Raw genomic sequence first — 27,702 nt, forward strand, 5'->3', positions numbered from 1 at the left:
AGGAGGTCAGCAGACAGAGGGTTTAGGACAAGCTCTAGGCGGCCTGCTTCAGCCTAGTTCTTTCTTCCCAGGCAGCCAGCTTCAGCCCAATTCTTTCTTCCCAGCTCACAGTCTCTGCCAGCCAGCATGTCCCTCACTGCTCCACGCCCAGGCCTCCTCATCCACCGTCTGCCTCTAAGCCCCATGGTCTGGTAGAGGATTGGTCCAGGGGGTACCCAAACAGGTCTGTGACTCTCCTAGAAGAGGAGCTATGCACGAGTTGTGGGGGCTCCAGTAGCTGAGGAGTTCTAAAGAGCTTTAGCTGGCCCCAATTCTGTCTCCCCCATCCCCGTGCACAGTATCTGGAAATAGCCCCATGGGACAGGGTTGGTAGAAAGAAATAGATTTATTCTCATGTACAAAGCGGTCAGCCCACGGGACCATATACAACAGTTGCACAGAATCCTAGAAAAACGCATCTCTCTAAAGGCAACTCAGAATAGGTAAGGCAGGTGGCCCCCCTCCCCCCACCCCACAACACATACAGAATAACACAGAGAAGGGAGAAGCCAGCAGCCGGGCTGACCCAAGAGGCCCGGCCCTATGGGGGTCTCCCAAGCCCCAGGGCACGGGAAGATATGGCCTTGAAGAAGATAGGAGCCCTGCTAGGGCTGAGGCAGCCCTCTCTGGCTGCAGGGAGGGGGAAGGGACTTAGGCTAAGAGGGGGGACACTCAGGGGGCCCCTGAGGGACTCAGGGTCGGCTCTCTGCCCTAGGGTTGCAGGGACATTCCACGGCTTCTCCTGGGACTCCACAGAGCCAAGGGGACTTTGATCTAAAAGGGGTCTTAGAAAATGGATTGTCTCACTCTCCTGTCTCACCCACACAAGGGAAGTCACTTGCCCAGGGTCACACAGTCAGGAGGAAGCATTATTGACTCAACTGGCACCTGTCTTCCAGCCTCAGGCTCCTTCTTGCCCATCATTCCTATCCTGCTTTCTTCCTGAGCCCCCTCTGCCCAGAGTCCTGAGCTGGCCCTCTGGCAGCTTCTGTGTGGGGCCCGGGCAGCTCCCCAGTTCCCAATGCTCACCACAATTATAGTGGCGATCCTTAGGGTCACCTTCAGCCTCGTGGCTATTTCTAGCCATCCAGCAGAATTAATGACCGTTTCTAAGACCCACTCCCTGCTCACTGAGATGTCCCACCTCCTCCTTGCAGGAGAACCCTGAAAGCGGGAAGAGGGCCAGATCAGGTGAGGCAGGAATGGGGCCCAGAAGAAACCATCCAGGCTGCCTCAGAAGGACTTGCCAAGATGTGGTCAGGGTCGCAGAGCAGGTCCCACTGCTTCTCGGTCCCCCCGTGCTCTCAGAGGGCAAATGACAAAGTCTTGGTGAGGCTGGAAGTCTTGCTTCCATTATACAGACAAGAAAGCTGAGGCCCAGGAAGGTCAGTGCTTGCCCAGGGTCGCACGGTTAAGTCCTGGATTAGAACCTAGGACCTGTGGCTCTGGTCCCAGTACACCGGGGCCAAGCCAGCGCCGGGCTGTTAAGAGGAGGCCTGGGCATGGAAGGGTCCTGGGGCAGGGCTCATTCAGCATCAAGGCTGCAGCAGCCGTTGACGGGGGCCCTGGTGCCATCCAGGTCAGGCACCTCATACTCCTCGTCCAGGAAGTCCAGCGAGTTGTTGCTCGGGAGGCCGCGGATGGTGAACTTGTGAGACACTTTGGTCCAGTGCTCACGGTTAGAGGCCACGCGCTCGTACAGCTCTGCCGCCTTGGGGAACAGGTCCTGCAGCAGCCTGGGGGTGCAAGGGCGCAGGGGCAGGGCAGAAGTCAGACTGTGAGTAGCAAGGGCGATGCGGGCTATCCTGCAGGTGGAACTTGCACCTGAGTGTGAGGCCTGGGACAGGATGCTCAAGGAGAGCACGAAGTGAAGGCCTCATGTAAGGGCCAGAAAAGGATGGCTGAGCCCAGAGGCCGCCCAGTGCGTCAGCTGGAGCTCGGAAGCCCAGTCCCTGGGTCTGCCGCAGCCAGCCCCATCCCCTTGGCAGCCGCTCCCCGCCGCCCCCCTGCCCCGAACTCTCTCACTTGTAGATGGGCATTGCGATGTGCTCCATGAAGCTGATCTGCAGCTCAGGGATGTAGGCCTTCTCCCGGTCCATCATCTCCATCGGCCTGTTGCCCATGGCCTTCTCCTGTACGCAGCAAGTTGTCAGGCCCGGCCCCTTCTCCCTCAGTCAGGCACCAGGAAGAAACTTACCCAGCCCTTCCCAGTCCCAGGCCAGGAACCCTCCCCGCAACCTGGACACCCAGGGTTATGACCTACATACCAAGTCTCCCTGGGAGAAGAACTCTTTGTAGATCAGCTCCTGAAAGGCCAGCACTCTCATCACACTCTGTGCATGGGCTCTGTCTACGTGAGCTCCCCTACAGCTCATTCCCAAGACGGCAAACTGAGGCAGCCCTCAGCCCCCACCTCAGGCCCAATTTGTCAGGGGGACAGCCCCAGATGGGATCAAGTGGCTGCATTCCGGCTCCCCTTCCACCAGCCACTGACTTGCTGTGTGACACCCAGTGAGTCTGTGCCCCTCTCTGAATCTCCCCATCTGTCACCTTGAACTGATCTAGGTTTCTGTCTCCCCAAAACTGAGCCAGACTGAGCTTGGCCCAGAGAGGGTGTCTGGGCGGCAGGAGCCACACAGAACTGGGCAGGCAGTTTCTCAGGGAGGGGCAGCACTTACAGCAATCTTCCTGGTCGTCTTCCAGCCCTTGGTCTGGTCAGAGAGGTCACAGGAGGTCATAAGGAGGCAGAGGAGGAGGCTGTGGTGCTGCTTGTTGTTCCGGTCATAACCGACTGTTGGGGAGAGGATGGGGTCAAGGACCCAAGCCCCTCTGTCTAAGGGCAAGACCCCAGGGCCCACCCTCCATGTGTGGCTCAAGAAATCCAGCACCCTGGATGGGAGCCAAAGGGATGGGTGCTGGATCTGCCTGGGTCTGGTGGCTCGATGCTGGGCAGGGGGCCAGGGGGTGTCTAAACCCCTGGAGCTGCTCTGCAGCCACATCACCCTCTTGGTGGTCCTTCCCCAACCCCAAGGCCCGGGGTTAACAGCTGGCACCTTCAGCCATCTTCTGGAGGTCTTTGAAGATGCGAAGGTGATGGGCCAGGTCGGTGGCCAAGATGATGTCCCGCATCAGGTCCAGCATACGTTGATAGTCCTGGGCCGGGGCGGGGGGAGCGTCAAGGCCTCCTGCCAGACACCCCCACCCACTCTCTCGGCCCCTTCCCCTGACCCCGTTACCTTCCGGGAGAAGTGGTCGAAGATGTTGCAACCGTGGGTGTTGAGGATGGCGATGGCCTGAGCGAAGTGGTGTCTCTGGGGAGCGGGGAGAGGAAAGATGGGGCCCCAGTGGGGACTGGGGGCACTGTTCACCACTGACCCCAAGAGAGGTAGCAGGCCCGGTACAGCTCCAGCCCCCCAAGGTGAGCACAGCGGGCAGACCCAGGGAGTCTGGGGATCTGGTTCCCATTCTGGGCTCTGTTGCAGACCTCTATGTGACCCTGGGCAGGTCCCTGCAGGCCCTGAGCCTCAGGTCCCTCAGCTGTCACATGGAGGGACACAACCAGGCAAACTCTGAGAGCCTCTCAAACTGGAGTGATTCCGAAATGATCCCCCAGAGTCCTAGACACTAATTCATGCAGCAAACATTTGTTTGCTGACAAAGAAAGGCAGTGATGAGGAGAGGGCAAGGCCCCTGTCTCTCGATGCTGACGGGCTGTCACTTGGAGGAGCAGCAGGCTTAGCCCAGGGCACAGCGAGCAAAAGCAGGGCTGCCAGGAGGCCTCCCGGGAGGGAGTGAACCCCTTGTCTCCCAGGGGCATGCAAGCAGGGGCAGTCTCCAGAGGGGTGTTGTGGGGGGGGCATCATGGGGCAAGGTGACCTTGAAAATTTGACTTTTACTGTGTGCCAAGCCCTTGCCAAGGGCAGAGAATTCAGAGACGTCTCAGATTTTGTCCCTCCCCCAAGGAGCTTCCATCTGGGGGGTGGACAGACCCAATTCAAACAACAACCTAAGGCAAAACTGGGAGTGACGGGGGCAGAGTCATCCTAGGCCTGGTGGGGAGCGGGATGCACAGGGCATTCCCAGACACGCAAAGAGAAACATGCTAAATACAAGTCCTCCTGTGCAAACCTGGGCTCGGACAGAATCCAAAGGCTGACTCACACCCCCATCCACACCGGCACCTCTACACACCCATCCAGCCAAAGGAACCAGACATGCCCTGGGCGCGGGGGTGGTGACAGTCCGCAGGGCCTGTCTGGAGAGCAGGGCTTGGGAATAGGAGCAGCTGGGTCACAGTCTAACGATGTAAAGTCACCAGCCTTAAGAGGATGATGGGTACAGGGATATTAGGTAGAACGGTGGTACCTCCATGACAGAGCCCTCGGAGCTGTAGAGCGCAGCCAGCACAGATTTCTGGAAGAACCCCGGAAATCTCCATCACTCTTCACATCCAGATGTAAGTGCCTGCCACATTAGGCTAGGCATTGCCCTGTCCTCCCCGCCCCTTACGACTCTCTTATCTTAGAGCCTTGCAAAGTCTCAGGGAGCCTCCTCCCAGCTCTAAACCAGCTCCTGGTCTCAGCAGCTCCCACCTCCCCTCAGGATGCAGGGCTGAGACTCCCAGACACCCCCAGAGGGTGCCCCCTGTGGGGAGGGCAGAGTCTCACCGAGGCCACCTGGAAGGAGTTGTTTGTGCCTCTGTGGTCCAGGTCATGACACATGCAGGAAATAAACAAGGCGAAGATCTCGATGTCCCTGGTTGGGAGGCAGCAGGGAGAGGGAGATCAGCCCCCTCCCACACAGCCAGAGGAAGAATGGCTGCATGAGTTGACTGGGAGCCACCAGACAGGAGCTCGGGACGCCTGGGTCCCCTTCCTGGAAAGCAGCCCTGATTTGGAGTTTCATAGGCTCATTGTTCCAGGCGTATGTGACTGTGAGCAAGTCCCACCTGGAAAACAAGACTATGCAACCTTCGTCACGACACCCTTAGGAGGATCCCAGGAGGTGGTGCATGTTGGGGGCCTGCCACAATGGGAAGGGGACTCCAGCAGCTGCCAGACGTTGGTGGGGAGGAGAGGCTGGCGCAGCCACTCACTCGAGGTAGTTGGAGAGCTCCAGATTTTTGTAGAGCAGGTAGCAGAAGTGGGAGACAGAAAAGGCGTGCATCCAGTTGTGGTAGGGGGGATCCCGGTAGCCCTTCTTCACCATCAGACAGAACCTGGGAGGAGGAGAGAGAGCAGCAGAGGGGCCTCAGACTCTCCTCCTCCAGGAAGCCCTTCAGGGTCTGCCTTGCCCCCATTCCTTTCCGTTACTCATGGTCCCAGGGGCTGGGAATTGCCCCACTCCGACACACCAGGCCACTCCCAGTCATCCTCAGAGACCCCTTCCCAGAGTGCTGGGGCAATGGATATGATTGTAGAGGACAGAGTGGGGCAAAGCCCGGGTCTCCCCGCCCGTGGAGGGGACAGCTGGGGTGCGCACCGGGCCAGAGTCGGGCAGTCGATTTTGTAGTTGTTGATGAAATTCATGTCCTGCAGCATGCTCAGAATGGCCTGGAGAGAGCAAAAGGCAGGGACCAGAAGGACTGTGAGTTTTGAAATGACTCCCCTGCCTTGGGCCTTCTTGAAGCCTACCGAATTTTGGAATCTCAGAGCTTTAGATCTAAGCCAGAGAACCATTAAAACAATAACAACAACAAAAAAAAACCCCGAAAACCAAAAACCAAAGACCCAGAGAACGACGAAATGGTAGAGCCAAGCATTCCCAGAGCCATGAGCTTTCAGAAATGGGATCTAAGAATTCCTGTAACCAAGTTCACACAAAATCTTAGAAAATCAGGGAGGGCCTGCTAACCCTGAGACCACACGCCCTGGGCAGCCTTAGGCGGTCATCCAGTCCAGCCCCTGAGCCCTGGGAAGGCCCCGTGGTCCATGCTGGCAGACCACATGCCCACTCCATCTCCCGAGGGAGGCCCTCTAGTCTTTGGTGGTGATGGTCTTGCCAGGAAGCTCCTGTCCACGTCTAACTTAAATCCCTGGCTGACATCCTCCACCACTTACGGTCATATGGGGAAGGGCCAGCTCACCATGGAAGTGTCATCCTCGGGCAGAGAGCGAGGAGTGTAGGTGAAACTGGCAAAGTTGGAGTCAATGGCAGCCACAGGCTGGATTCCATCATGGAGGAGTTTGGTGTATTCATCATCAGAGACCTAGAGGGGACCAACCAGGGTGTTAGAGGATGGCCTCCACCTCCACCCAGTGTCCTCATCCTCAAAATCCCATAGTGGGGGGACCCCCCACCCAAAATGCACCCTCACTGGGCAAGAGATCCCCATTGTCCAGCCCACCCACTGTGCCTCCTTGCCCGTGAAAACCCCAATCTGTAACAGCCTATCCTCAGCAAAGACAGGGAACACCCCTTCACGATATCCTCCAAATAACGCCAGCCTTTCACAGACACTAACTTGAGGGTTCCTTCTTTCAGGGGGGAATGTCCCAGAGTCTAACCTCAGTCCTTCCAACCACAGCTTTGACCCTACCCACAAAGTCTGGGACCTTTTGATTTGGACATAGGTGAGAGGAAAATGACCACCACACACTTTGATCTAAAGCCTGGGACCATTTTTCTGAAACGAAGTCTGGGAATGAGACAGGCTATCAGCAGACTGTAGGGGACTATAGGACCACAGTACCTAGGGGAGCTGGTGGAGGGTCCTGAGTGAGCTTCCTAGCCTTCAGTGATTCTTAAGGTGGGAGTTCTCCCCAGATGTGGGGAACATCAGGCTAAACCAAGTTCCTCCCTGGGCCGGGTCTGCTGTCAGCCTTGGGGCTAAACCAGAACCTGCTTGAAAGAGGCTGCCTTGAAGGAAAGCAGGAGATCAGGAGGCCTCCCATTGTTCTGGGTCTATTCTTATCTTTAAGAGAGGGCAATCAGAAAACCCAGGCTGGTCCTGGGCCCCTGAGGAACTGGGAGGCAGGGAAGAAACAGATGGTTGCAGGAAACCCTGGGATCCTGAGAAGAAGGACAGAGACTCCGCATAGGCCTCACCTTCATGTGGTACATCATCATCTCGTTGGCTAGGTGGCTGCGATACTGGGCCTCATTCACTTTCTTGTATAGGAGGGACTGGGGGAGAGAGGGAAAGATGGGGCTCAAGCAAAGTGGCTATGAAATCTCAGAATGCCTAGGACAGGGACAAAGGGGTCAGACAGAACCCCCCTCCTGTCCCATGCTGACCCTAGTCCGAGCCTTCAAGCTCCAGCCCAGAGTAGGGAGCACCCTCTGACTCCCCCCCAAACCTTCCTCCCCTTGCTCCTCCTCCCCAGGTCTTCTTGGCATTTGATCTGGCACTTTGCATCCCCTCCTGAGCCTGCCCCAGTCTTCAGTCATGGAGTCTGAGTTCCAAAGCAGGGAAAGAGAAGCAAGGAAGTGGGAGAGCCTCAGGAACCTAGTGGTTGGCTTCCCTGAGCCAGAACTCCCAATTCTGGACAATGAGACCCAACGTTTCCCAAAAAGAAGCTAACCAGGGGCTTGGGTTGAGGTTGCTTTGGGAAGAGATGGGCCATAATGACAATTGGAGTCTTCCCTGATCCTAGAAGGCTAACAGGACAAGATAGTATATAATAATAGTATCCTGATTTTCAGATGGGAAACAGGTCAGAGGTGACCAGCAGGCACTGTAGGCTGTACAGTGCCCCAGAGCAGAACTCCGAGTTAGAGACCCGTGCTCTGGACAAAGTCAATGAGGAGAGGATAACAGAAGGTCCTGCACTGGCTCTAGGCCCTGTCCCCACTCACATGGGCTATGCTGATGCCACAGTAGATGGAGAAGGCTGTCGCCAAGTCCTCATCGAATTTGCTGAACCATGGTCCGTTAATCTTGTTCACCAGCTCGGCCACACCGATGACCTCTGGGGACCAGAGAGGGGCTAGCACCAGCCGGTGGGTGTGTCCGGTGGCGTCTGCCTTCCCAGGGTGTCCTCAAGGGACGTCCAGGCCTGGGTAACCGCAAGGCCTTTCTGCTCTGGGACTCTAGGGCGGTGGGGAAGGGTCCCCAACCTTCCGCTCGGCTCCGCCCCATTCTGCTCAGGCCCGCCCCGCCCCGCCCCGCCCCGCTCCGCTTCCCGGAGCCGCCGGGAGCTCGCACCCTGGTTCTCGTTCTTGATGGGGAAGCAGAGGATGTTGCGCGTGCGGAAGCCCGTGCTGTCGTCCACGCCGCGGTAGAAAAGCGGGTGCGCGTAAGCGTCTGGGATGTTCAGGATCTGGCCGGTGGTTGCCACGTGGCCCGCAATGCCCTGGTCAGCCGGGATGCGGATCTCGTAGCTCTGCCAGGGCGGTAACGGAGTAGGGAGGAAGTCAGCGGCCCGCCAGGGAGCGGACCGTGTACTGTCCCTTCTGCTCCCTCGCCGCCCTGTGGACTCCTGGCTCCCAGAACTACGGCCACACCCGCCCTCCGCGCGGCCGCGCCTCACCTCGTCATCCACCACACCCCCATCGAACACCTTGGCCACCAGCTCATTCTGGTCCAGCAGGAACACGGAGCAGCTGTGGGGAGATAGCCTCAGTCGACAGAGCCCTGACACCCCTCTCTGACCCCCCCCCCCCCCACACACACACACTTCTCACGACTTAGGGCAAAGCCCAGATTTCTGAAGCCTGGAAGGAGTGCTCCGTTATGAGACCCTCTGGAGGGCTGGCTGACTCCAGACATAAATTCATCCCAAGGACTTTTTTTCCTCCTTGTTGCGGCTACTGTGTGCCAGGCACTGTGTTAGGAGCTGGGGATCCGTGGCCAGCAAAGGGAGCCCCCCACCCCTCCACTGTCATTGGACGTTACTAGTAAGGGACATAAGCATGAAATAAAGGATCATACAAAACATGACAGGGTCCCACAAGGAGGCAGTTGTGGGGAGGGGAGAGGGAAAAGGAAAAAGGGGATGAGACCTGAGGACTGGGGCCTCTGCTGCCCCACCCTGAGGTAGATTCGCTTACATCTCAGCATTGCTGAGGTTTCTGGCCTCTGTGATGATCTCCTGGAGCAGGACAGAGACATCATCTGTGGGTGGGAGAAGCGTGGACGGCAGTGATGAGACCAGGCTAGAGTGCCAAGAACAAGCCTTCTCACCTTTCTTCCCCAAAACGCCCACCCCCACTCCCACCCCACAGCTGGGCAAGGAGGAGGACAGTTCACTCACCCAGGTGAGTGAAGAGGTTCTTTGCTACTTGGAGAAGAGCCTGGAATGGAGAGAATGAAGATAGTAGGGGTTGGCGTTGCAGAGGGGTCCCCCTCTCCAGCCCCTTGCCTCCAATGCTTCCTGAGTCTTCTCATTCCTCCTCTCTGGCTCTCTGGTCATGCTGAGGACTGGCAGAGTCTAATTATATCATCTGGCTACCAACTGAAGGAGTGGGAAGTACAGCCCCAGTGAAGGAGCACAGTAATCTGGAGTCTCGGGTTCTCCCTCACGTCGGGCTCCCGCTGCCCAGATGTTGCTGTAGTACCCAAGTTGAACACTAGAGGACGATCGCACACAGTGACTGCAGCCAGCGGCGGGCCAGCCGGAGGAACCACTGACCCATCTCCCTCTTAAAGAAGCCTCCAGGGCACTAGGTAGCTAACCTTCCTACCATCAGTCCAGAAAGACAGGGGCTTTTCCCTATGGGTGATGCTCTGGGGCTGAGAGCTGGGTGACTTCATCTCCAAGAGAGGCTCATAGTAGGTGACTCACCTGGCACTCACACTTGAGCTTTTGCTCCTTCTGGAAGGCCAGGGTGCTGGTGAGCACAGTGCTCGTGTAGTGGAAGCAGTGCTGGATCACACGCTCATCCTGGTCCGTGAACCTGGGGCAGGGGGCAGGGGTCACCAGAGAGGCAGTGGACAGCGGTCTTCCCTCCCTGTTTCTCCTTGCTTCCATTTCCCCAGGAAGTCCACTCAGAGACGCATCAGCTAAACATCACTCCCCTCTACCCGGGCTGCTCGCGGCATATGCAGCTGAGGCCAGCTTCCCCCTCAGACTGGGGGCTTTCTGAGGGGAAGGCTCTAATCTCCCTCAGACCAAAATGTGTTTTCCTCCTCAAACTATTGTTTCTTGAAGCCAGAGCTATGTCCCCTTCCACTGACTTCGGATTTATCCACACTGAGGTTGGGTCTCCCCTCTCAGACTACACAATTGCTTGGGCCAGAGCTGGGTATTCTCCTGCTCTTCCCCAGGGGCCACCAGCCTCAGAGAGGGGCATTGGTCCCACCCTGCCTTGTCCAGCTTCTGTCACTGTCCTACTCTTCCAACTCTGCAGGCTGTGATTTGGTGCTGCCATAAATTCTAACGTGGCTGCGAGGAGGAGCCCATCTCTCTCAGAGCTAGCTCCCATTTGGCAAGATGACCCGTGGTCCTCCTAAGGTCATTCAATCTGGCCACCGAGTGACAGGGAGTTCTGTGGGGCTGGATGGACCAAGCTAGGGAGGATCTGCACTGGAGACATGGGTTAGCCTCTCAAGTGGGGGCCTTAGGAATGAAGGGGAGAAGCATGCCTCTGAGATCTTGACCTCTCGGCCCCCAGATTTCCCTGCCTAGTCTTCTCCCCATTTTATGGCCAGTCTTGGTGCTCCTTTGCCAGGGTATCCCCCACTCCTGCTGGCTGCCTCATGCTTTGGGTCTAGATCCCTGTCCCCACCACCCTGTATCCTCTCCCCACCCTCCCTAGCACAGCATGTGAGTTCCCTCAGTCTGGTCCCGCTCACCTCTGTCCCCACATCTATGGGTGTCTCTCATACTAAGCCTTACTGAGATCCTCATCATTCTGAGAAAACCTCAGGCTCTTTCACACCTTCACGCTTTTCCCCACACTGTTCGCTCTGCCTAGAATACCTTTCCCACCCTCCTCCCTCTCTGCCCTGAAAATAAACTTCAAATCTTGAAGGCAGGGACCATGACTGTGTCACCCAGTGCAGAACTGGTGCCAGAGAGATAAATGGGAGGTGCCTGCTAAGTGCTTTAACTGTATTCTATGTCTGCCCTGGCCACCAGCCCTCTCATGCTCCCAGCTCAAGGGACTCTGGGGTCCCTGTTCTTTGGGCTCCAGGCAGGTTGTCTGCCATGCCTGCTCTGAGCGGAATCCCACCTTTCTCATACACTCATTCAGCACTCACTCCCTGAAATGTGTGGGACCCAGAGATGGCTACAGAGCTGTCAGCAAGCCCCATCTCATTTCCCTTCTGATGCCACCTCTCCTCCAGGTCTAAGGCCATCTCAGAGCCCAGTCCCCCAGCCAGCAGCCAGAGGTCACAGCCCCTGCTGAACCCCCTCTCTCTGTACTCCCCTCCCGAGGGACCTTTCTGAGGCCATCTGATCAGTTCAGGGCTGGACACAGTAGGTGCCCGATGTGTGCTTGCTGAACGATGTAAATTCTCCCACCAGTAGGACGCCAAGCACGGATGACACAGATCCCACACCCTCCCTGCCTCAGGGCGTTCTGCTTCAGCCCCATTTTCACTTCCCCAGGCCTAGCTGCCCTGCCTGCAGAGCTCTGTGTTGGCAGGTCCTGCTCCTTAGGCCTACAACTCCCAGATCTCTGCCTCACCCTTGCAGACACCATGCCCAGACTTTCTGACATCTCAGTCGTCCCAACATCCCCAGTGTCCACTTTCTGCAGGACCTACAGCCCAGTCTGCTTGCTGGAGCCCCAGGGGCCGAGTGTTTTGTCAGTATGTCCGCATCCTGGAATCAAGACTCACCCCCCACCCACCTGCTCATTCCTCCCTGTGAGACTCAGGCACAGTCTGAGAGAGCAGTGGACCACATGTGGCAGCGCTCACATACAGAGCCTGTGCCCAGGACAGACACAGCTCCCTGGTCACGGCACCGTTTCTCACTCAGCTAAACTCCATGCTCAGCCGACTCTTGCAGGCAGCTCCTACCAAGTAATGAGCTGGAGTAGGACATGAAATCTATTTACAATTCCACTTCTAGACCCCAAATCTGACCTCAGTTCTTGAGAATAGCTTCCTAAGCCTCTTTACCTGACTCTGCCCTTCCCACCACTGTTTTCTAGGATTCTTAGAGCTGCCCTGTCAGTGTCTCTACAGTCCTTCAGCTTATCCCAACCCCCCACCTCTTCCCTTTAGTCCCTGTCCACAGTGTCAGTGGCGCTCTCTGGGTCCCAGAGAGTTCACCCATCCCAGAGCTCACCACCCTCCATCAGGGCAGTTTCCAGCAGAAGTGCCAAAAGAGGGTGAAGGTAAGTGGGTGAAAGGCCAGTTCTCTCTAAGAGTAGATAATCCAAACTAGAGGAATTGGGCAAAAGAAGGGGAACTCACTTGGACCTCAACATGATGTTTTTTTTTAAGATTTTATTTATTTATTTGACAGAGAGAAAGAAAGAGAGAGAGAGAGAAAGAGCACAAACAAGCAGGGGGAGCACCAGGCAGAGGGAGAAGGAGAAACAGGTTCCCTGCTGAACAGGGAGCCCAATGTGGGGCTCGATCCCAGGGTTCTGGAATCATGACCTGAGCTGAAGGCAGATGCTTAATGGACTCAGTGACCCAGGCACCCCTCAACATGATTTTAAATAAGCCAAAATGGGTGACGGAGAGTCACCAATGACCTGTGTCTCAGCCAGAAGAAGCTGCAGCACATTCAGAATCCCCTAGGCTCCTGCACCAACAAACCATTTGGCCCACCACTGCTGGGACAGTGTCCCCTGCCTGGAGCCTTTCCCTCACCATGGCCCAAGCAAAGCCCTGCCCAGCCTCTCAGCTCCACCTCCTGATCCACGTCACCCAACCAAGACTCACGGGTCTCCTCCAAGCTTGTTGAAGGCGCAGGCCAAGGCCACCACCTGGTCAGTGGCCCGGCTGATGACAGGGACGCAGAGCATGGCCTGCAGCTCACAGCCCAACATGCTTTGCAGCTGTTGCACATCCTCCTGCAAAGGGGAAGGGTGTCAGGGTAGGGATGGAGGGAGGGAATGTGCTTTGTCCGGAGCCCACCACCACACCCTGCAACAGGCAGTTCTAAAGGGCTCCTGCAGAATGGGAAGGACTAAACACGGGGGTGGCTTGGAAGAAAGTCCCTGGGGCTTGTCTCCCCCGTTCACAAGCTGCCTTCTCCCAGAGACCCTGTCCCTTTGCCTCCTCCCCCAGTCCAGCCAGTCCATGGCTTACAGAGGCGAGATCTTTCAGCTGGATAGACTTCTTATCTTCCACCACGTGGCCCAGGCGCCCTGTCGTCAGCTGGGGAGTGAGAAGAGGCTGAGTCAGGGCCCTGCTCTCTCCAAGGTCAGGTGACCTCAGATTCAACCCCCCTCCCAAGTCTGGAAGTTCCAGCAACTTCTTCAGTAAATCCAAACGGTGGATAGAGTCAATACTGTGGAGCTGGGGTGGAAGGTGTGGTGGAGAGAAGTTCTGCTCTTGACCAGAATCCCCTTCGGATGACATTAGAGTCTTCCCTAATTAGAAGAGAGAAAAGCAAACTCCACAGAGAGTGGAACTCAACAGATTCTAAGAGAGCCAAATCCAGAAATATTCCAACAGAAGTGAACTGGTCCCAAGTAAGCTTTTCTATAGATTGTAAGAGATCTCTCCTAATGGATCCTGTTCATGACAGATTGTTATCTCTCATAACATTTCTAAATATATTTCAAGATCCAGATACTTCCAGCAGATTCCAAGAGATTCTAGCAGAGATCCCCGTCTCTGTGGCCAGCTCCCTGGGCCCCTCACTGGCCCTAACTCCTTCCACAGACTCCCAACACTGAGGAGGGACGGGGGACTCACCGGAAAGCTGGTTTCCTCCTGTAGCACTTTATCTCCAATGACCTGAGGGGCAAAGTGGAGGCACCAGTTAAAGGGTGGGCAAGGCTGTTCCCTTCGGAGACCCAGGTCCCCGGGTCTCTGACCCCCTCTCTAATCCACAGTGGACCTGGGCCCTCACCTTACAGGAAAGCTGGAGATTGTCCTCGGACACCAGCAGGAGGCAGCAGCGAGATGCCTGGGTTTCCTGCTGCAGCTGAGAGGCAGGGACCAAGGGAGCGGCTGACCGCGGATCTGGGGCCACCCCCACTTCCCACCCTCTCGCCTCTCCGAGGCTCCTCAGGTGGGAGGAAGGGAGGGCGGGGCGCCGGAATCTGATTGAGAAGGGCCCTAGGTCCCTGGAGGACCACCGGGGGCGGGGGAGAAGCACGTGCACTCACGTATTGGAGGACTTTGAGCTGCAGGGAAGAGGCGTCCAGGTCGTAGAGTTCCCCTGCAGTGGGGAGGCGCGGGGCAGAGGGAAGACTCATCGACTCCCCCAGGGGTGCTCCACCTGCCGGCCCGGCCTGTAGACCTCCCTTCCACTTGCCACTCCGGTCCCCCATCCCGGGCGCGCCCCACCCCATAGGCCCGTCCCTTCCAGGTTAGATCCTGTCGGGCCGCGGGGCCCCGCCGGGTCCTCACCGCACAGCTGTAGGATCTTCCGGTCCTGGTCGGTGTACGCGACGCCGCCCTTCTGGTCTGCCGCCGCCGCCGCCGCCGCCGCCGCCGCCGCCGCCGGGGGGTTCTGGACCGCTTCGGAGGCCGCGCCGAGCCCGCGCTGCTGCAAGGCCTGCACCCTTCGCAGGGCCACCAGGGTCTGGGACAAGCCGAGTGGTCAGCGAGTCACTCGCCCCACCTGTACGACGCTCGCCGCCTCCTGGAGACCTTTGCCTTTGCTCCGTCGTCCTGCGGTGCTCCTTGCCCCCCCCCCCCCCGTCCCAAACAATTCAGCCCTTAGCGCTCCACCCACCCGTAGGCTCCCAGTGCCCCAGGTGCATCCTTCAGTCCTTGAACAGCTAGGGACAGGGTTTGTCCCCCTGGCTGGCCCCCAGGCTCTTACTAGACAGGGCGGGGTCAGATTTCTCCGCTTCTCTGGCACTCAGGGAGTTGGAAGGCCTTGTTAAAGTCACAAACTCCTAAAGTCTCAGGATCATTAAGTACATAGTCCTTCCTAAGTATTGACAAGGTATCTGACTTGCCTTATCTCACTGTACAATAAGCAAGTCCGTGCTATCCTCATCCTCATTTTCAGATGTGAAACTGAGGCCCAGAAAGGTTAAGTGACTTGCTCAAGGTCACATGGCCCAAAGATGGTGGACAGGAACCCAGGTCTGTCCAGTTCCCCGGCCAGATCATCTTCCTACCAGTTGTGGTGAGGTCTTCAGCAGCCCCCATCTTACCCGGCCCTACCCCCACTCACATGCTTCTCTACCGCCTGCAGGCTCCACTCTTCACTGTCGCTCAGCTGGCCACAGTGCACCTGAAGGAATAAGAGAGGGGGACCACCTGTGACCTCCCCGAGGCTCCTATCCCATGCCCAGGACAAGTCACCATGCCCAGGACTGTCACTACCAACACATCCACCCCCCAATCTGTGGGCCTCAATGATAAGCCTATCCTTCTGACCAAGCAGATGACTCCAGGAAAATCCCCTCCTCCAGGAAGCCTTCTAGGGCTAATCCAAAGAAAGATCTCTGCCTTTTCAGACACGGTCCCATTAACAGCACAACCCAGGTGTCCAGTGAGGGAAAGGGGGGAGTGACCTTGGACCCCTTTCCATCTCCCAGCCCATGGAGCTCCTTAGGCTCTGATTATGGAATCAGTGGTATTAGCCTCAGCCCCCAACTCCATACTTTCCGAGTTGAGGCTTGAGCTGCCCTGGAGTCTGCAGTAAGGGAAGAGTTTCAACATTTATGATGCATCTGCCGAGCCTGAAGAACTTGGGAGGAAGGTTGGGAGAATGGTTGAAAGGAGTGATAAAGTGCTTGCTTTACACATGTGGGATTCTCACCAGCTTCCAACCTGCACATGAGCCAAGGCCCAGAAAGGTTGTATTGCCTTGCCCATGGTCACACAGCAGAAAGTGGCAGAGTCTGGGAGAGCCCCATTCACTCCCTCCCCTTGTCTGCCCATACCTTCCCCTCTCAGGATCCACTCTCAGCCCTTCCACCCCACCCCCCATCATCTATCATCCAACTTCCCCGTGTCAATCATGAGGAATACCCTTAGCGCATCTTCTATCCTTTGTGAACACTCTTCCCTGACCCCTGCATGGATGGGCACTTGGTAAGAAAATGGTGGGGGGGGGGCAGTCTGGGAGCCCACGGCAGGCCCTGCTAGCTAGGCTCCCCACCTGCATCACCAGCTTCCTGTGCCTACTCAGAGCTGCTTGCCACCTGCAGGGCTCCCCACAGTGACTGCACTGGGGTCCCTCCTTCATCCTCCCTCCCCACGCAGCAGCCCCCATCCGCCTCTGCTCTAGGTCCCCTGCCTGGAGCAGATGGAGAGGAGGAGCCCAACGGGTTCTCAGAAAGCTCACAGTCTGGCTGGGGTGGGATGGAGTGGGGGATGCAAATGGTGGGGTGCAGAACCTCAGACCTGAGGAAGTAGGAGAGGGCAGATGGTGTGGGTGGGAACCTCAGGGTTGTGGGGGCTCCGAGGGGAAGGGCATTAGGGGAGCTTCAAGAACTGGCACTGAAGTATGGGGAGGACAGGTGGAGCCTGAAGAGAGGGGACACTGTAGCCAGGGGTGTCCTGGCAGGACTGGCTAAGAGGTGGCATGGGGATGGGACGACCAGGGTGGGGGTAGGATCCACGGTGCCACAGGGGGAAGAGCCTTGAGTGCAAGGCGAAGGAATTGGACTTTAGCTTCACTGTACTGGGGATCCATGGCAGACTCTAGCATCTGTGGACCAGAGATGGTTGTTGAAGGTTAAGTTCTGGACAAAGTGCCACCATCTAGGACTCCCGCAGGACAGGGAGTTGAAAGAGGCTGGGAGCATGGTTGATCTGTGTATGGCTTACATAAACATGTCAGTATTTTACTGTTAGTAGATGGGGGAGGCTATCCTTTTTATTCCTTCCACCTGGACCCATCTCTCAGGAAAAGGGAAGATTGGGACCCCTCCAGGACTATGCGACAACCAGTTCCTGGGTTCTCAACACAGCCTAGAGCCAACACAGAGCTGGGAGACCGAAGGAGAGCTTCAGAAGGCTGGAGACCGGGACGTTCTCCTGTACCCCTTGGACTCCCCCCCACCCCCCAGTCCAGCGCAGCCTCCTGGGCTGCCTCAGCCCATCCCCACCCAGCCTATGCATGAGCCCACACACATTCTCCTGAAAAGCCTCAGCACCCACCCCTACGCTCACTTTCCCATGGAGATGCTCAGGCGTGTGGGCACACATGGAGTAGAGTCCCAGACTCAAAGGCATCCACACACCCACACCCACAGCATACACACCATCCATATGGGCACATTCAGACCCGTACACAGGACACCTGGGTTCACATAGCCAAGAGCCATGCACACACTCCTGCTCCCCCATAGGCAAACATACAATCACCAGCACTCATGCATGGCTTTTTGCTCACCCACAGGAACACACAATTGCAGCCTACTCTTACTAATCAGGGAGTGTGTCTGGGGCCCCGTGGGAACACTTAGTTGTGGGCACTGGGGCTGCAGAGAGGGTTGAAAGCCCAGCACAGCCCTCAAACCCCTCACCCTCACCAAGTTCAGTGTGGCTAAGCGCATGAACATGTCGTCCTCATGTAAGGAGCCGGTGTGGCTGCCAGAGCGGGATTCGGGAAGCATAGGCACAAATCATGCATCCGATGCCAGGGACCAAGGGCCACCCTCTCCTGGGACTTCTCATCCCAGAACTAAAGAACAGAGGTAAGGACTCTTTGCACACGAAGAATCTGCCGTTCAGGTACCTTGAGCTGCAGACGCCCAGCACTCAGCCAAACAGCCCCGCACCTGGCCGGCACAGTCCTCAGACAGCCCTCCACCCACAGTATCTCCATCAGGCACCAATATTCCTTGCAGGGCTCCCTGTTTCCTTGCCAGCATTTGCCAGCATTTGCAATTCTATCCCTGTTTGGTTCACTTGTTTGATGTCTGTCTCTCGACACCTCCAGGCTGTATGACCTGCGAAGCCAGGGGTCAGTCACTGCTCTGTTGGCAGCACCTAGCACACCATGCCTGGCAATGCCGAGAAATGGGTCTTTGACTGATAGATGGGCAGGAGGATGGATGGACAGATGGAAGGATGGATAAATGGATACCAAGAACAGAGAGTCTGAGAAAGGAGTGGGGCTTGTTGAGGATGGAACTGGTGAATCAGCTAGTGAATCTCTGCCCTGTGGCATCCTCTTTACCCTTCGGCCCTCTGCTGTCAGGATCTGGTTGTAGCTAGGATGTCAGGGGCAGCCTGTGCCGCCTCTGGAAGCATGTGAGATCCAGGGGGACACAGGGCCTAGCAGATGTGCATGCACTGGGGAGAGGGGTGTCCTGGGGAATTGCACTTCTATCTGAGGCACAGGCTTGGAGGAGAGGCAGACTGAATAATTTAAGTACTTTTCAAGAGCTCTTAAAGAAAAAAAAAAAAAAAAAAAAGAGCTGCCTGGGGCCTTTGAGGAAGTGGGAAGCTAGTTGTCGGGAACTTCTCCTGGCAACCAGAGCCCCAGGTGACATCTTGCTCAGCACCGTGCACCCCAAGCCTCAGCCTCACCAGGATCACTTTTCTCCCAACCACCCTTCTCCCCACCCTGCCTTGGCTCATGCTGTTTACTCCTAGAATATCCTTCCCCTTCTTCTCTGCCTGTCAACCTCCTACATATGCTCCAAAGCCCCACTCAATTGCTACCTCCACTATGAGACACCCCTTGGTGCTCCAGCCTCTGCCACCAGAACACCTGCCAGCAGCATTTATTTCATTTGGCCAGTGGTCACCTGAGGCTGTGCCTGCCTTCCCCCAGATGGAGCTTCTAGAAGGCCCAAATGGGTCTCACTCGGCTCTCTGCCCCAGCACCCAGCCTGGATGCCCAGAGCAGGTTTTCTAGGGTGTACTGAATGTGAGTAAGGCTGGCCGCCTCCCCTTCCGCAGCCCACAACACACATATACACACAGGCCTTTCTTCCCGCAGGTGAAGGCAGAAACCTGGACTCCAGGTCCAACCTGAGCCAAGCTGAGCTGTGGTCATGGCAGCCATCCTCCTGCCGGCAAGATGAACAAACTCCGAACGTCCTCCTCTTGCTGGAGTGGCTTCCCTTCTGACCCGGCCCTCACTAGACCGCCACAGGAAATCCTTCTCAGCAACCTGGCACCCCCAGACTCTTCTCCCTCAGAGGTGGGCCACCGAGTTACCCCCTCCCACCGCCCACCTCTGCACATTGCCCCCAGCCCTGGGCCTCTTCCAAGCCACCCGCTCTGGCACAGATTGGGACCAAAAGAGGGAGGGAAGCCGCGCTGAGAAAGAACTCTGTGCCAACAGCAGATCCGTCCCCTGCGGGAACAGAAGCTGGGGGTGGGGGAGCAGCTTGCGGGAGAAACCGAGGGGCCGACGGCTCCCTCAGTCAGGCAGATGGGGCGCCGAGGAGACCAAGCCAAGCACTCCTTCCTTCCTCTCCTCTTCCCCCTCTCCCCGCGGCCGGCCCCCACTCCCACTGCCCTCCCCCGCCAGCAGCTCCGGAAAGGTCAGGCGCCTCGGAAACCTTTAATTCCGTTTTAATGAGCTCGGGAGGAGTCCCATGGGCGCAAGATGACCCCCTCTTCATCTGTCCGCGCCCCCAGGTCTGAGCCTTATTGAGGTTGTGGCTGCCTCGGTGAAGCCGACCCGCCAATAATGGCCATTGGGGGGCGCCAACCCTCGGTTCCTAGGACAGGAGGATTTGATTTACGCGAGAAGAGCCTGAAAGAGTGGCTGAGGCAGCCCCACTAGGCTCAGCCAAGCTCGGCTGGTGGAGCAGAAAGCTGGTGAGCTCCGCCAGGGGGCAGCAGAGGGCAGGGGGAGCCTGGGCTCGGGTTCCCTGCCTGACTGCCCACCATCCCACTACCCCCGGCTCCTCCCCCACACACCCCCGCCCCGCCAAGCAGCGCATCCCCCCTTTGCCGTTGAAGCCCCTTCCCCTCCCTCACCCCCTCCAGGAAGCCCGCCCATCGTCGCCAGCATCAGCGATGGGGCTGGATGCTTTCCCAGGCAGCCCCTCCCAGTGGGCCCCCCTCATGCTCCTGAGCTCCAGCCACGGGAATCTGGCCGGCCTTCCCCCACTGGCTCTTTTTGTCGGCAACATGTCCTCCCTTCCTCAGTGTCTGTCAGGCCTTCTGTGGACACAGCCCCCTGCCCCTAACCCAGCAGGGAGGATGCCAAAGAGGAAGCAAGGTCAGGGTTGCACAGATAGCTCCAATCAGGCTGAGAAGTACAAGAGAGGCTCGTACATATCTCTGAATGTTGCTGACAGGGCCGATGATTTCGTCCTGCCCATTCAAGGTAAGGCGAAGAGCTGGGGTGTGGGAAAAACCCAGACTCCTCCCAGATCCCCATTTCCCCCACTGCAGTCCAGTTTGCTGCTCTGCACACACACACACACACACACACACACACACAGGGGCTCCATCCCCTGTTCCTCCCTTGTTCCTCTCTCCCCCAATCCCACCCCACACTGTTCTTACCAAGATGACAGCTGCCACAGCCCCAGCCTCCTTGTCCACCAGCGGCATGACCAGCACTGAGGGGGAGAGGGCAATGAGGTAGTCCTGCGGGGCCAGTGAGATACAGAGCCAAGCCCCAGGGAGGGAGACAAAGACACAGACAGAGAGGCTGGCACAGAGACACAGAGACACCCAGAGAGACAGGGGGTCCTGAGGCAGCAACAGAACAACCACAGCAATGTCCCCTGCATGGAAGGAAGCCCCCTCACTTCACAACTCTTCTGTGAGCCCCACCTCCCCAGCAACCCTGAGAGGGCAGGAAGCAGGTAAGGCTGAACACCCCTATTTTACAGATTGGGAAACTGAGGTCCAGAAAGGGGAAGTGACTTGCCCAAGATCACACAGCAAGTCAGGTCTCCTGACTCCCAGTCTTGTGCACTTTCCACATCGAGACAGAGGACAGAGACCTAGAGAGACTGAGACACGAGGCAGAGACACATGGCGGACAGGGGGCGTGGAGAAGAAGAGAAAGAAAAACAGACACAGTGACAGAGAGAGCATGACAACAACGCAGCCCATCTAGCAATAGACACAAGCGCATGATCACTGTGGCCACTGGCCACTGAGCCCTAGTATGTGGCAGGCCCTTAACGTCCGTTATCTCATTTGTTTCTCCTCAAAACACCCCCTCAAGGCAGGTTCTCTCATCCCCATTTTACATATCAGGAAACTGAGGCTCAGAGAGGTTAGTAGCACAACAGAGAGAGAATTAGATGGAGGAACTGCTGGAGGCACAGAGCAAGATAAAGAAGGAGACAGAGATGAAGACAGAGCTAGAAGACAGACGTGATCTGGGGAGCAGGGCCACAGTCCCTCCCTCCCTGCCCCTGCCCAGGTCCCAGACCTTACCTTGGGTGTCAGGAGCCAGTGGAGCCATCAGCCTGGCCAGCGGCTTCCCGGGCAGGTCTGTGGGGCCCAGTCCGCTGCACCCCAGCCGCTTCCGGGAGACCACAGCCTCTCTGAAAAGGACACCCTCCCCTCTCAGTCCCCGGATCAAAAAGGAGCAGACCCTGACCTGAGGACACACAGCCGGCTCAACCCTGCACATCTGCAAGGATCTAGACAATCTGAACTGCTGTAGGGTGGACACAAGGAGGACACAAATAAAAAGAGATGGGAACACTGACCCGCCACGTAGAGGGGCAGGCAGCCACAGTCTGGCCTCTGGTGCCCCTTGCTGGAACCCTGGGGCCCAGTGCAGGTCCCCCAGAGCAAGTCAAGCAAGGGCTCAGAGCTAGGCTACTGAGCTCTGGAATCCTGCTGTGGCTACTACTTGACCTTGGGCAAGGGATCTGCCTCTCTGAGCCTTCCAGGGAGAAAGAGTATGGAGTAGAGTAGAATCCTAACCATCTCTACCCTCAGAAAGCCCTTCTATACACCTGAAACTAGTGTAACACTGTGTGTCAATGATACTTCAATTAAAAGAAAAAAGAAAAAGAAAACATTCTAGAGCAACTTGTGGTGCTAAGCACAGGAGGACTCCAGCGATAGCTGTCATGACTAAATTTTATCCTACATTCCCCATGTGCCATGCACAATCCAAGCAACGCGTCTGGTTTAACTTGGAATTCCCAGAAATCCCATGAATTCAATATTATCATTTCCATTTTCAGGTGGAGGTTGAGAACATATCCAAGGTCCCGGGGCTAATAAGTGGTAGAGTTGGGATTTGAACCCAGGCATTTGGCACCAGAGCCCTAATGTGCTCAAACCTTCCTAAAGACCTGAGGGGGTTGAGCTTCCAACGGGATCGGCATGAATGAGCGTAGGTGTGATGGAGGGGTGGGGAGGGGAGTTAGTTTAGGAAGAATGAGCTTCTATCTGCCCTCGCCACACATACTAGCTTTCCCCTGGCCTCTAGCTCTTCCTGCTTAATTAAGTGCCTGATTTTTCACCAACTGTCCCTCCACGATGATTAAATGTCCTGGGTTCCTCATCTCTCATGCTGCCTCCACTTAATTGTGTTTGCAGGAACTGCCTGACCTGAAGAGAAGAGAAGCCTGGGGGGCTGGGACACCAGTGTGGCCATCCGGGGTCACTAGGGGGGGCCAAGCAAAAGCCAGATGAGGATAAGAGAGGCGGGGTGGCCTCCAAATCTCCCGATCAGATTGAGGCCTCTAGAGAAATCAAAGGCAAAGAAGTTGCACCTCTTGGTAAAGGTCATGTAGCATTCTGAGCTGGATCCATTCACTCCTGGCCTCTTGATTCAGAATCTACAAGAACCCAGTGGTGTCTCCTACCTTCTAGCCCTCATGCCCTACGACCATGAGGCTCCTGGAGAGCTAGTCTCCAGCTCTGCTCTATACAGCTGGGAATAGGGAATGGGAATCTAGGGTGACAGGAGAGCAATGTAGCCACATTTCCTGATGAATCAATTGCTGAAAACTGGGGCTTCCTGGAGGCAGGGGCTTGCCTCCATGACCCTCAAACAAACCCCCTCTTACTGAGCCCACCCAGCCACTTGGCCTCTTGCAGTCTGGTTATTGGGCAACCACAAGATGGCACTGGTCCTTATGTCGCTGGTCTGTAAACCAAGGGGCTTCATCCCCCTGGCCCCTCACTCCCCCTTTCCAACCTCCCAAACCCCTGCCCAGACCAGAAGCTGCCTTTGCTTGGTGCCTCCCCACCCCACCCCGGGAGCCTGACAAGAGTCTATCCTCTGCCTTTCTTCTGCACAAAACTCCCTCTTCTGTGCTCATGGCTTCCTGACTCCAGGTCCCACTCTCATGAGACCTCCGATACCCAACAGCCTCCTGGAAGCCTGTCCTGGATGTCCCTGATGTCGTCAAAGGCACCCAGTCCCAATCTGAACTTGTTCTCTCCACCACATAAGGAGGCACAACCACCCACCGGGTCCCCTGTAAGCTTGTCCACAAACTGTCCCAGCTACCTCCCTCTTCCTCACCTCCCCCATCCAATGAGTGAACCACCTTCCATGCATCTCACAACTGTCCTGCATGGCGTTAGTGTCAGAGAAGGCTTCCTGGAGGAGGCGATGCTGAGGTGGGTCCTAAAGAACATGCAGAGGTTTTCAAGGCAGACAGGAAGGGAGGTGCAGGCAGAGGGACCGGCATGTGTCGAGGCTCAGAGGAGGGAAAGAACGTTTGTCTGCTCGATGGCCCAACTGCAAGGAGTTTAGTGTGGCTGGACAGCAGGGAGCAAGGCTGGACAGGGTCCCGAGGAGCTGGGCATGATCCTGAGGGCAGTGGGAGCCCCAGGATGGACTTGAGTAAGGGAAGGTGAAGGTCATGTTTGCTTTCAGCCTGATCAGTTTAGCTGCTGGATAAAACTCTCACTGGACAGGGAGAATCTGAGAGACTGGAAATGTCCTGGCAGTGAGGGCATCTAGTCTCAGTGGCCCCTGGACAGCAGAGGAGAGGCGGGGCTGGGGCAGATCAACCTTGACTGAGCCCAGATCTCTCATGGAGCACTGGGGCCTCTGAGGAGCCTAAACCCAGAGGAGTCCCCTCACTTTGGCACCTTGCTCTGCAATCTGTCCTCCCCAGCCTGACGACGTCCCATAGTTCCAGGCAGGTCTGTGCTGGGCCATGCTCACCCCAGCCCACACCCATGCAAGCCCTTCCTGGAACTGCTGTCCCCCTAGAGGTTTTAAAGATACCCATGGACTAAAAGACGAAGGGAAATGCCCAGGCTGAGTCTCCTCAAACCAGATGGGGTTGAGGGCTTTGTCTATATTCACACCCCAGTGGTTCCTCCCTCACCTTAGGGCCCCCTCCCCCACCCTGCCCCCTCTCCCTTGCTGACTCCTCTGTCCTCCTACCCAGCTGCCAGGCTGAGGGTGAGGGGTGAGGGGACTCCACGCCCGGGGGCCAGCTGTCCAGGTTGAAGGCTAATGACTCAGGTCTGGTGCCTGGGTGGTCATGGCTGCCCCACTTACGATAAAGACAGATGGGCACAGAGTGGGGAGAGGAACGGGCGTGGACTTTATGACAGTTCCATCCCTTTAACAATTATTTGTTTAGTGGCAAGAGTAGAGAAAAAAGCTCTCTGTTGGGAGGGTCAATGGCCTGGAAAGAGCTGAGTGCCCAGGCCCCCTCCCACTCCACTGAGCCCCGTCTTTGGTGAGGCCCCATCCCCTTTACTGAGCACCCCACCCCAACCCCACCTTCCAGGGCCTCAACCTCACTCTGAATTTTCATCTCTCTTGGAGATAAATTATGATTCAGTCCAGGACCTGGACCCTTTCCTCTCCCTCTCCCAGAATGGGAGACTCCAGAGACAGGGACAGACTATTCCATGTGTCCCTTGACACAAATCAGAGGAACACAGATTCTGCAGTGAAAGAGGAACAGGTCAGCTCTGAGGAAGAAATTTCTCAAGACTGGGCCCTGGGACCCCCAAATGGTAGCAGAGGGAGACAAGCAGCTGGGCTCTTGTGGGCAGGGGTGTCCCCGTGGCAGCTGAAAAGCCCCAGACTTTGCTGCAACCAGCAGCGGATAATGAGAGGCTTGAAGATGGCAGGAGACACAATAAGAGGAGGAAGGCGGCAGGGCTGGGGACTGAAATAGGCTGGGAGATTGAAGGGGCACCAACATGAGGGCGACGAAGAGTTCCCGGAAGGCCCTTCTGCAGGCAGTCTTCCAGGAGGCCCTCCCCACAAACCCCTAGAATACAGAGCTGGACCAGCCCTCACACACTGCAGTGTTCCATCTTGCTCTCCCCCAGGAATCCCCAGAGGCCCAGAGCAATTATTGCCCTAGGGTGGTGGTGGTGGTGGGGTCTCAGCCACACCCTCCTGGATCCCAGGTCTCCCAGATGCCCAGCCCATGGTTTTTCTTGTGGAAAGACCCATCCCTGAGGGAGGCTACCACAGCCGGAACACCTTTTCTGGAAACTGGAGCTTCCTCAGGGATGGGGGCAATATGGAGCAGGCCTCCTAGAGCGCCTCCTGCTGGCCAGGAGAAATCAGGGAAGTGTGACTGGTTGAGATGGAGCCGCCCTGGGAAGGACTTCACTCAGGAGAAGAGGGCCTGTGTCTACGGCCATACCACCCTGAACGCGCCCGATCTCGTCTGATCTCGGAAGCTAAGCAGGGTCGGGCCTGGTTAGTACTTGGATAGGAGAAGAGGGCCTGAGGCAGCATGAGGGGTTAGGGAACCCAAACCACATTGTGGGGATGAAACTGGGGACCTGTGAGCCCACAGTGGAGGACAGTGGCACGAGGGGTCTCCCCATTCCCCCTGGATTATCTCCCCTGTTGTCCTCACACCACACTGAGCCTGTCCTCTTCCTCCCTGGGCCTTATCTGTCTTTATGACCCACCTCTATTCACACCTGCTGCTGTTTCCCAGCCCTGCCAGCCCTCCAGGGTTTCCTGGAGTGGTGCCCCCTCCACTGAGCACAGCCAGAGCCTCGGGTCCCACCTTTGGATGAAGCAGCTGTCCAGTCTCCCACTGGGGCCAGAATCACAGGGGTCACCACCGGAAGGACCCTGTACCCAGCCTCACCCATTTTATAGAAAAAGACTGAAGCCGGAAGGGAAGTAAAAATTTTCTCAAGGTCACCCTGATGAGTAAATTGGGGCTTGGGGTGGAGGGCAATCAGCAACCACTGAGCTCAGACTTGTGTCAGGCACTGGGAGGAGCACTGGGCATCCAGGATCTCATCTCTTCAAAAGACAGGTGCTACTGTTATCTCTTCTAGGGAGAAGAAAACAGGCTTAGAAGTGGACACAGGGAGTCAGGGACGGGGCCGGGCTAGACTCCAGGCCCATCTGGTGCTCTTCCCTCTTCCACATACCTAGCTAGGTCTTAGCCCTGACCTTGGAGGTGGACTCAGTGCCAGATGTGAGGTTGGGGGTGTGGCAAAGCAAAGATTTCAGGAGAGAAGACTGACGTAAACCTTCACCCCTAATCCTTGCTGACCTGAATGAGTTTTGAACTCTGGGTCACCTGGGATGCAGGCTGCCTCACTCCCCTGGCCCCTTGCTGGCCTCTTCCTGGGATTTCTGAGGCCAGTCTCCCAGCAGGCGCTCACCTCCCCATCTCCACTGAACTCTGGGCTAATTGCATTGTAATACTCACTTTCAACTGCCTTCCACCACCTCTCTCCCCCTCCACCATGCCCCCCTTATCTTTTCCAAAAGCTTTACAGAATCTGAAGGTAGTGGGCGGTGGTTGGGGGATCCTGAGGGGTGCAGAAGATCTGAGAGCTCTCCAAGATGCCTGGACCGCAGACCCCCCCACCCCACCCCTCCTCACAGCAGAAAGCCTCTGGGGAGCATTCTTGGGCTCAGAAGGGAGGGCCGACCAGCAGGATGCTCCCTTCCTGCCTTCTGGGCCCTTGGTCCTGCGTCCCTCTCCCAGGAAGGCCTTCCCCGGCCACTAGAAGGAACCCTGCTGGGTGGAGCAAGATCATATATAAAGCAGAGTTCTTAGTAGTAGGGCTGCTGGCTCCGAGAAGGAAAGGGGATATTACAAGCATTCTTCTTCCATAAGATTCCGAAGACCTGCCAGTCCTATCCTGCCATCTTATAGATGGGACAGTAGAAGTCAGAGAGTGGCATGGTGCAGTCATTGAGGGAAGGAGCTGTCAAGAGATGGTGAAGAGGAGAGGGTCACCGGCCACCCATCCCCTAGAGGAACAAAATGGGAGAATAGGATGTGAGAAGGCTCTGGCTTGTTGGAGAGGCCCCAGCCTCTCCGAGGGGGAAGGGCTGGAGAGAGAGGCCAGCGTCTTGGAATCCAGGGTCCCAAGTGCCAGGAGGGCCCTCAAGACCACCAGCATCCCCAGGACCAGGGTCTCCAGCAGCTCCAACAGCAATTCTTTCCATGACCTCCGTGAAAGGAGGTCTTGCCATGTGTCTTGCTGGCTTCAGCTACTACCTGAAAAAGCCATATTCCTGGAAGCCTTGGCCTGTTGGAAAAGCCCTCCCCATCAGGGAGTAGAGTGCTGCCTTCTAGTAACACCCCACTGGTGCCCACTCAGCCCTCAGCTTATGACCTCATGTTCCCTGGGCCCACAATGGCCCTGCGGTACTGAGAAGGCAGTGATCATGTCCTCTGCGGCCTGACCTCCTCTGGACCAGCACTCCTGCCTGTCAACACTGTCTCATCTGATGAGCTCCACTTCCCCTGACTGTCCCCTGAATGGACAGGAGCCAGGAGAATGTGTCCCAGGCCTGGCTCTATCGCATATCAGGT

The 27,702-nt window shown here is 56.8% G+C and overlaps 1 protein-coding gene across 3 annotated transcripts in view; it reads right to left on the reverse strand.

Annotated features, from left to right (window-relative positions):
* Positions 1-1,128: 1,128 nt before the first annotated feature.
* Positions 1,129-27,702, reverse strand: part of PDE2A (phosphodiesterase 2A) — a 91,236-nt gene continuing 64,662 nt past the window's right edge. For all 3 annotated transcript variants that reach the window (XM_045071434.1, XM_045071435.1, XM_045071436.1), the window contains 27 exons: positions 21,389-21,498; positions 20,501-20,556; positions 15,246-15,305; positions 14,468-14,642; positions 14,224-14,276; positions 13,965-14,039; positions 13,808-13,849; positions 13,196-13,264; positions 12,827-12,957; positions 9,765-9,876; positions 9,234-9,273; positions 9,031-9,094; positions 8,511-8,583; positions 8,186-8,363; positions 7,837-7,949; positions 7,087-7,164; positions 6,125-6,247; positions 5,521-5,591; positions 5,135-5,257; positions 4,707-4,794; positions 4,405-4,452; positions 3,276-3,350; positions 3,093-3,192; positions 2,718-2,830; positions 2,307-2,345; positions 2,065-2,171; positions 1,129-1,775 (listed from right to left, as the gene is read on the reverse strand). In XM_045071434.1, coding sequence (XP_044927369.1) covers positions 1,565-1,775; positions 2,065-2,171; positions 2,307-2,345; positions 2,718-2,830; positions 3,093-3,192; positions 3,276-3,350; positions 4,405-4,452; positions 4,707-4,794; positions 5,135-5,257; positions 5,521-5,591; positions 6,125-6,247; positions 7,087-7,164; positions 7,837-7,949; positions 8,186-8,363; positions 8,511-8,583; positions 9,031-9,094; positions 9,234-9,273; positions 9,765-9,876; positions 12,827-12,957; positions 13,196-13,264; positions 13,808-13,849; positions 13,965-14,039; positions 14,224-14,276; positions 14,468-14,642; positions 15,246-15,305; positions 20,501-20,556; positions 21,389-21,498 — 2,527 coding nt within the window. In that variant the 3' untranslated portion in view covers positions 1,129-1,564. The remainder of the gene's footprint in view (positions 1,776-2,064; positions 2,172-2,306; positions 2,346-2,717; positions 2,831-3,092; positions 3,193-3,275; positions 3,351-4,404; positions 4,453-4,706; positions 4,795-5,134; positions 5,258-5,520; positions 5,592-6,124; positions 6,248-7,086; positions 7,165-7,836; positions 7,950-8,185; positions 8,364-8,510; positions 8,584-9,030; positions 9,095-9,233; positions 9,274-9,764; positions 9,877-12,826; positions 12,958-13,195; positions 13,265-13,807; positions 13,850-13,964; positions 14,040-14,223; positions 14,277-14,467; positions 14,643-15,245; positions 15,306-20,500; positions 20,557-21,388; positions 21,499-27,702) is intronic.

Source organism: Mustela putorius, unplaced genomic scaffold (genome assembly GCF_011764305.1).
Source record: "Mustela putorius furo isolate JIRA1106 unplaced genomic scaffold, ASM1176430v1.1 tig00003987_pilon_pilon_pilon, whole genome shotgun sequence".
NCBI lineage: Eukaryota > Metazoa > Chordata > Mammalia > Carnivora > Mustelidae > Mustela > Mustela putorius.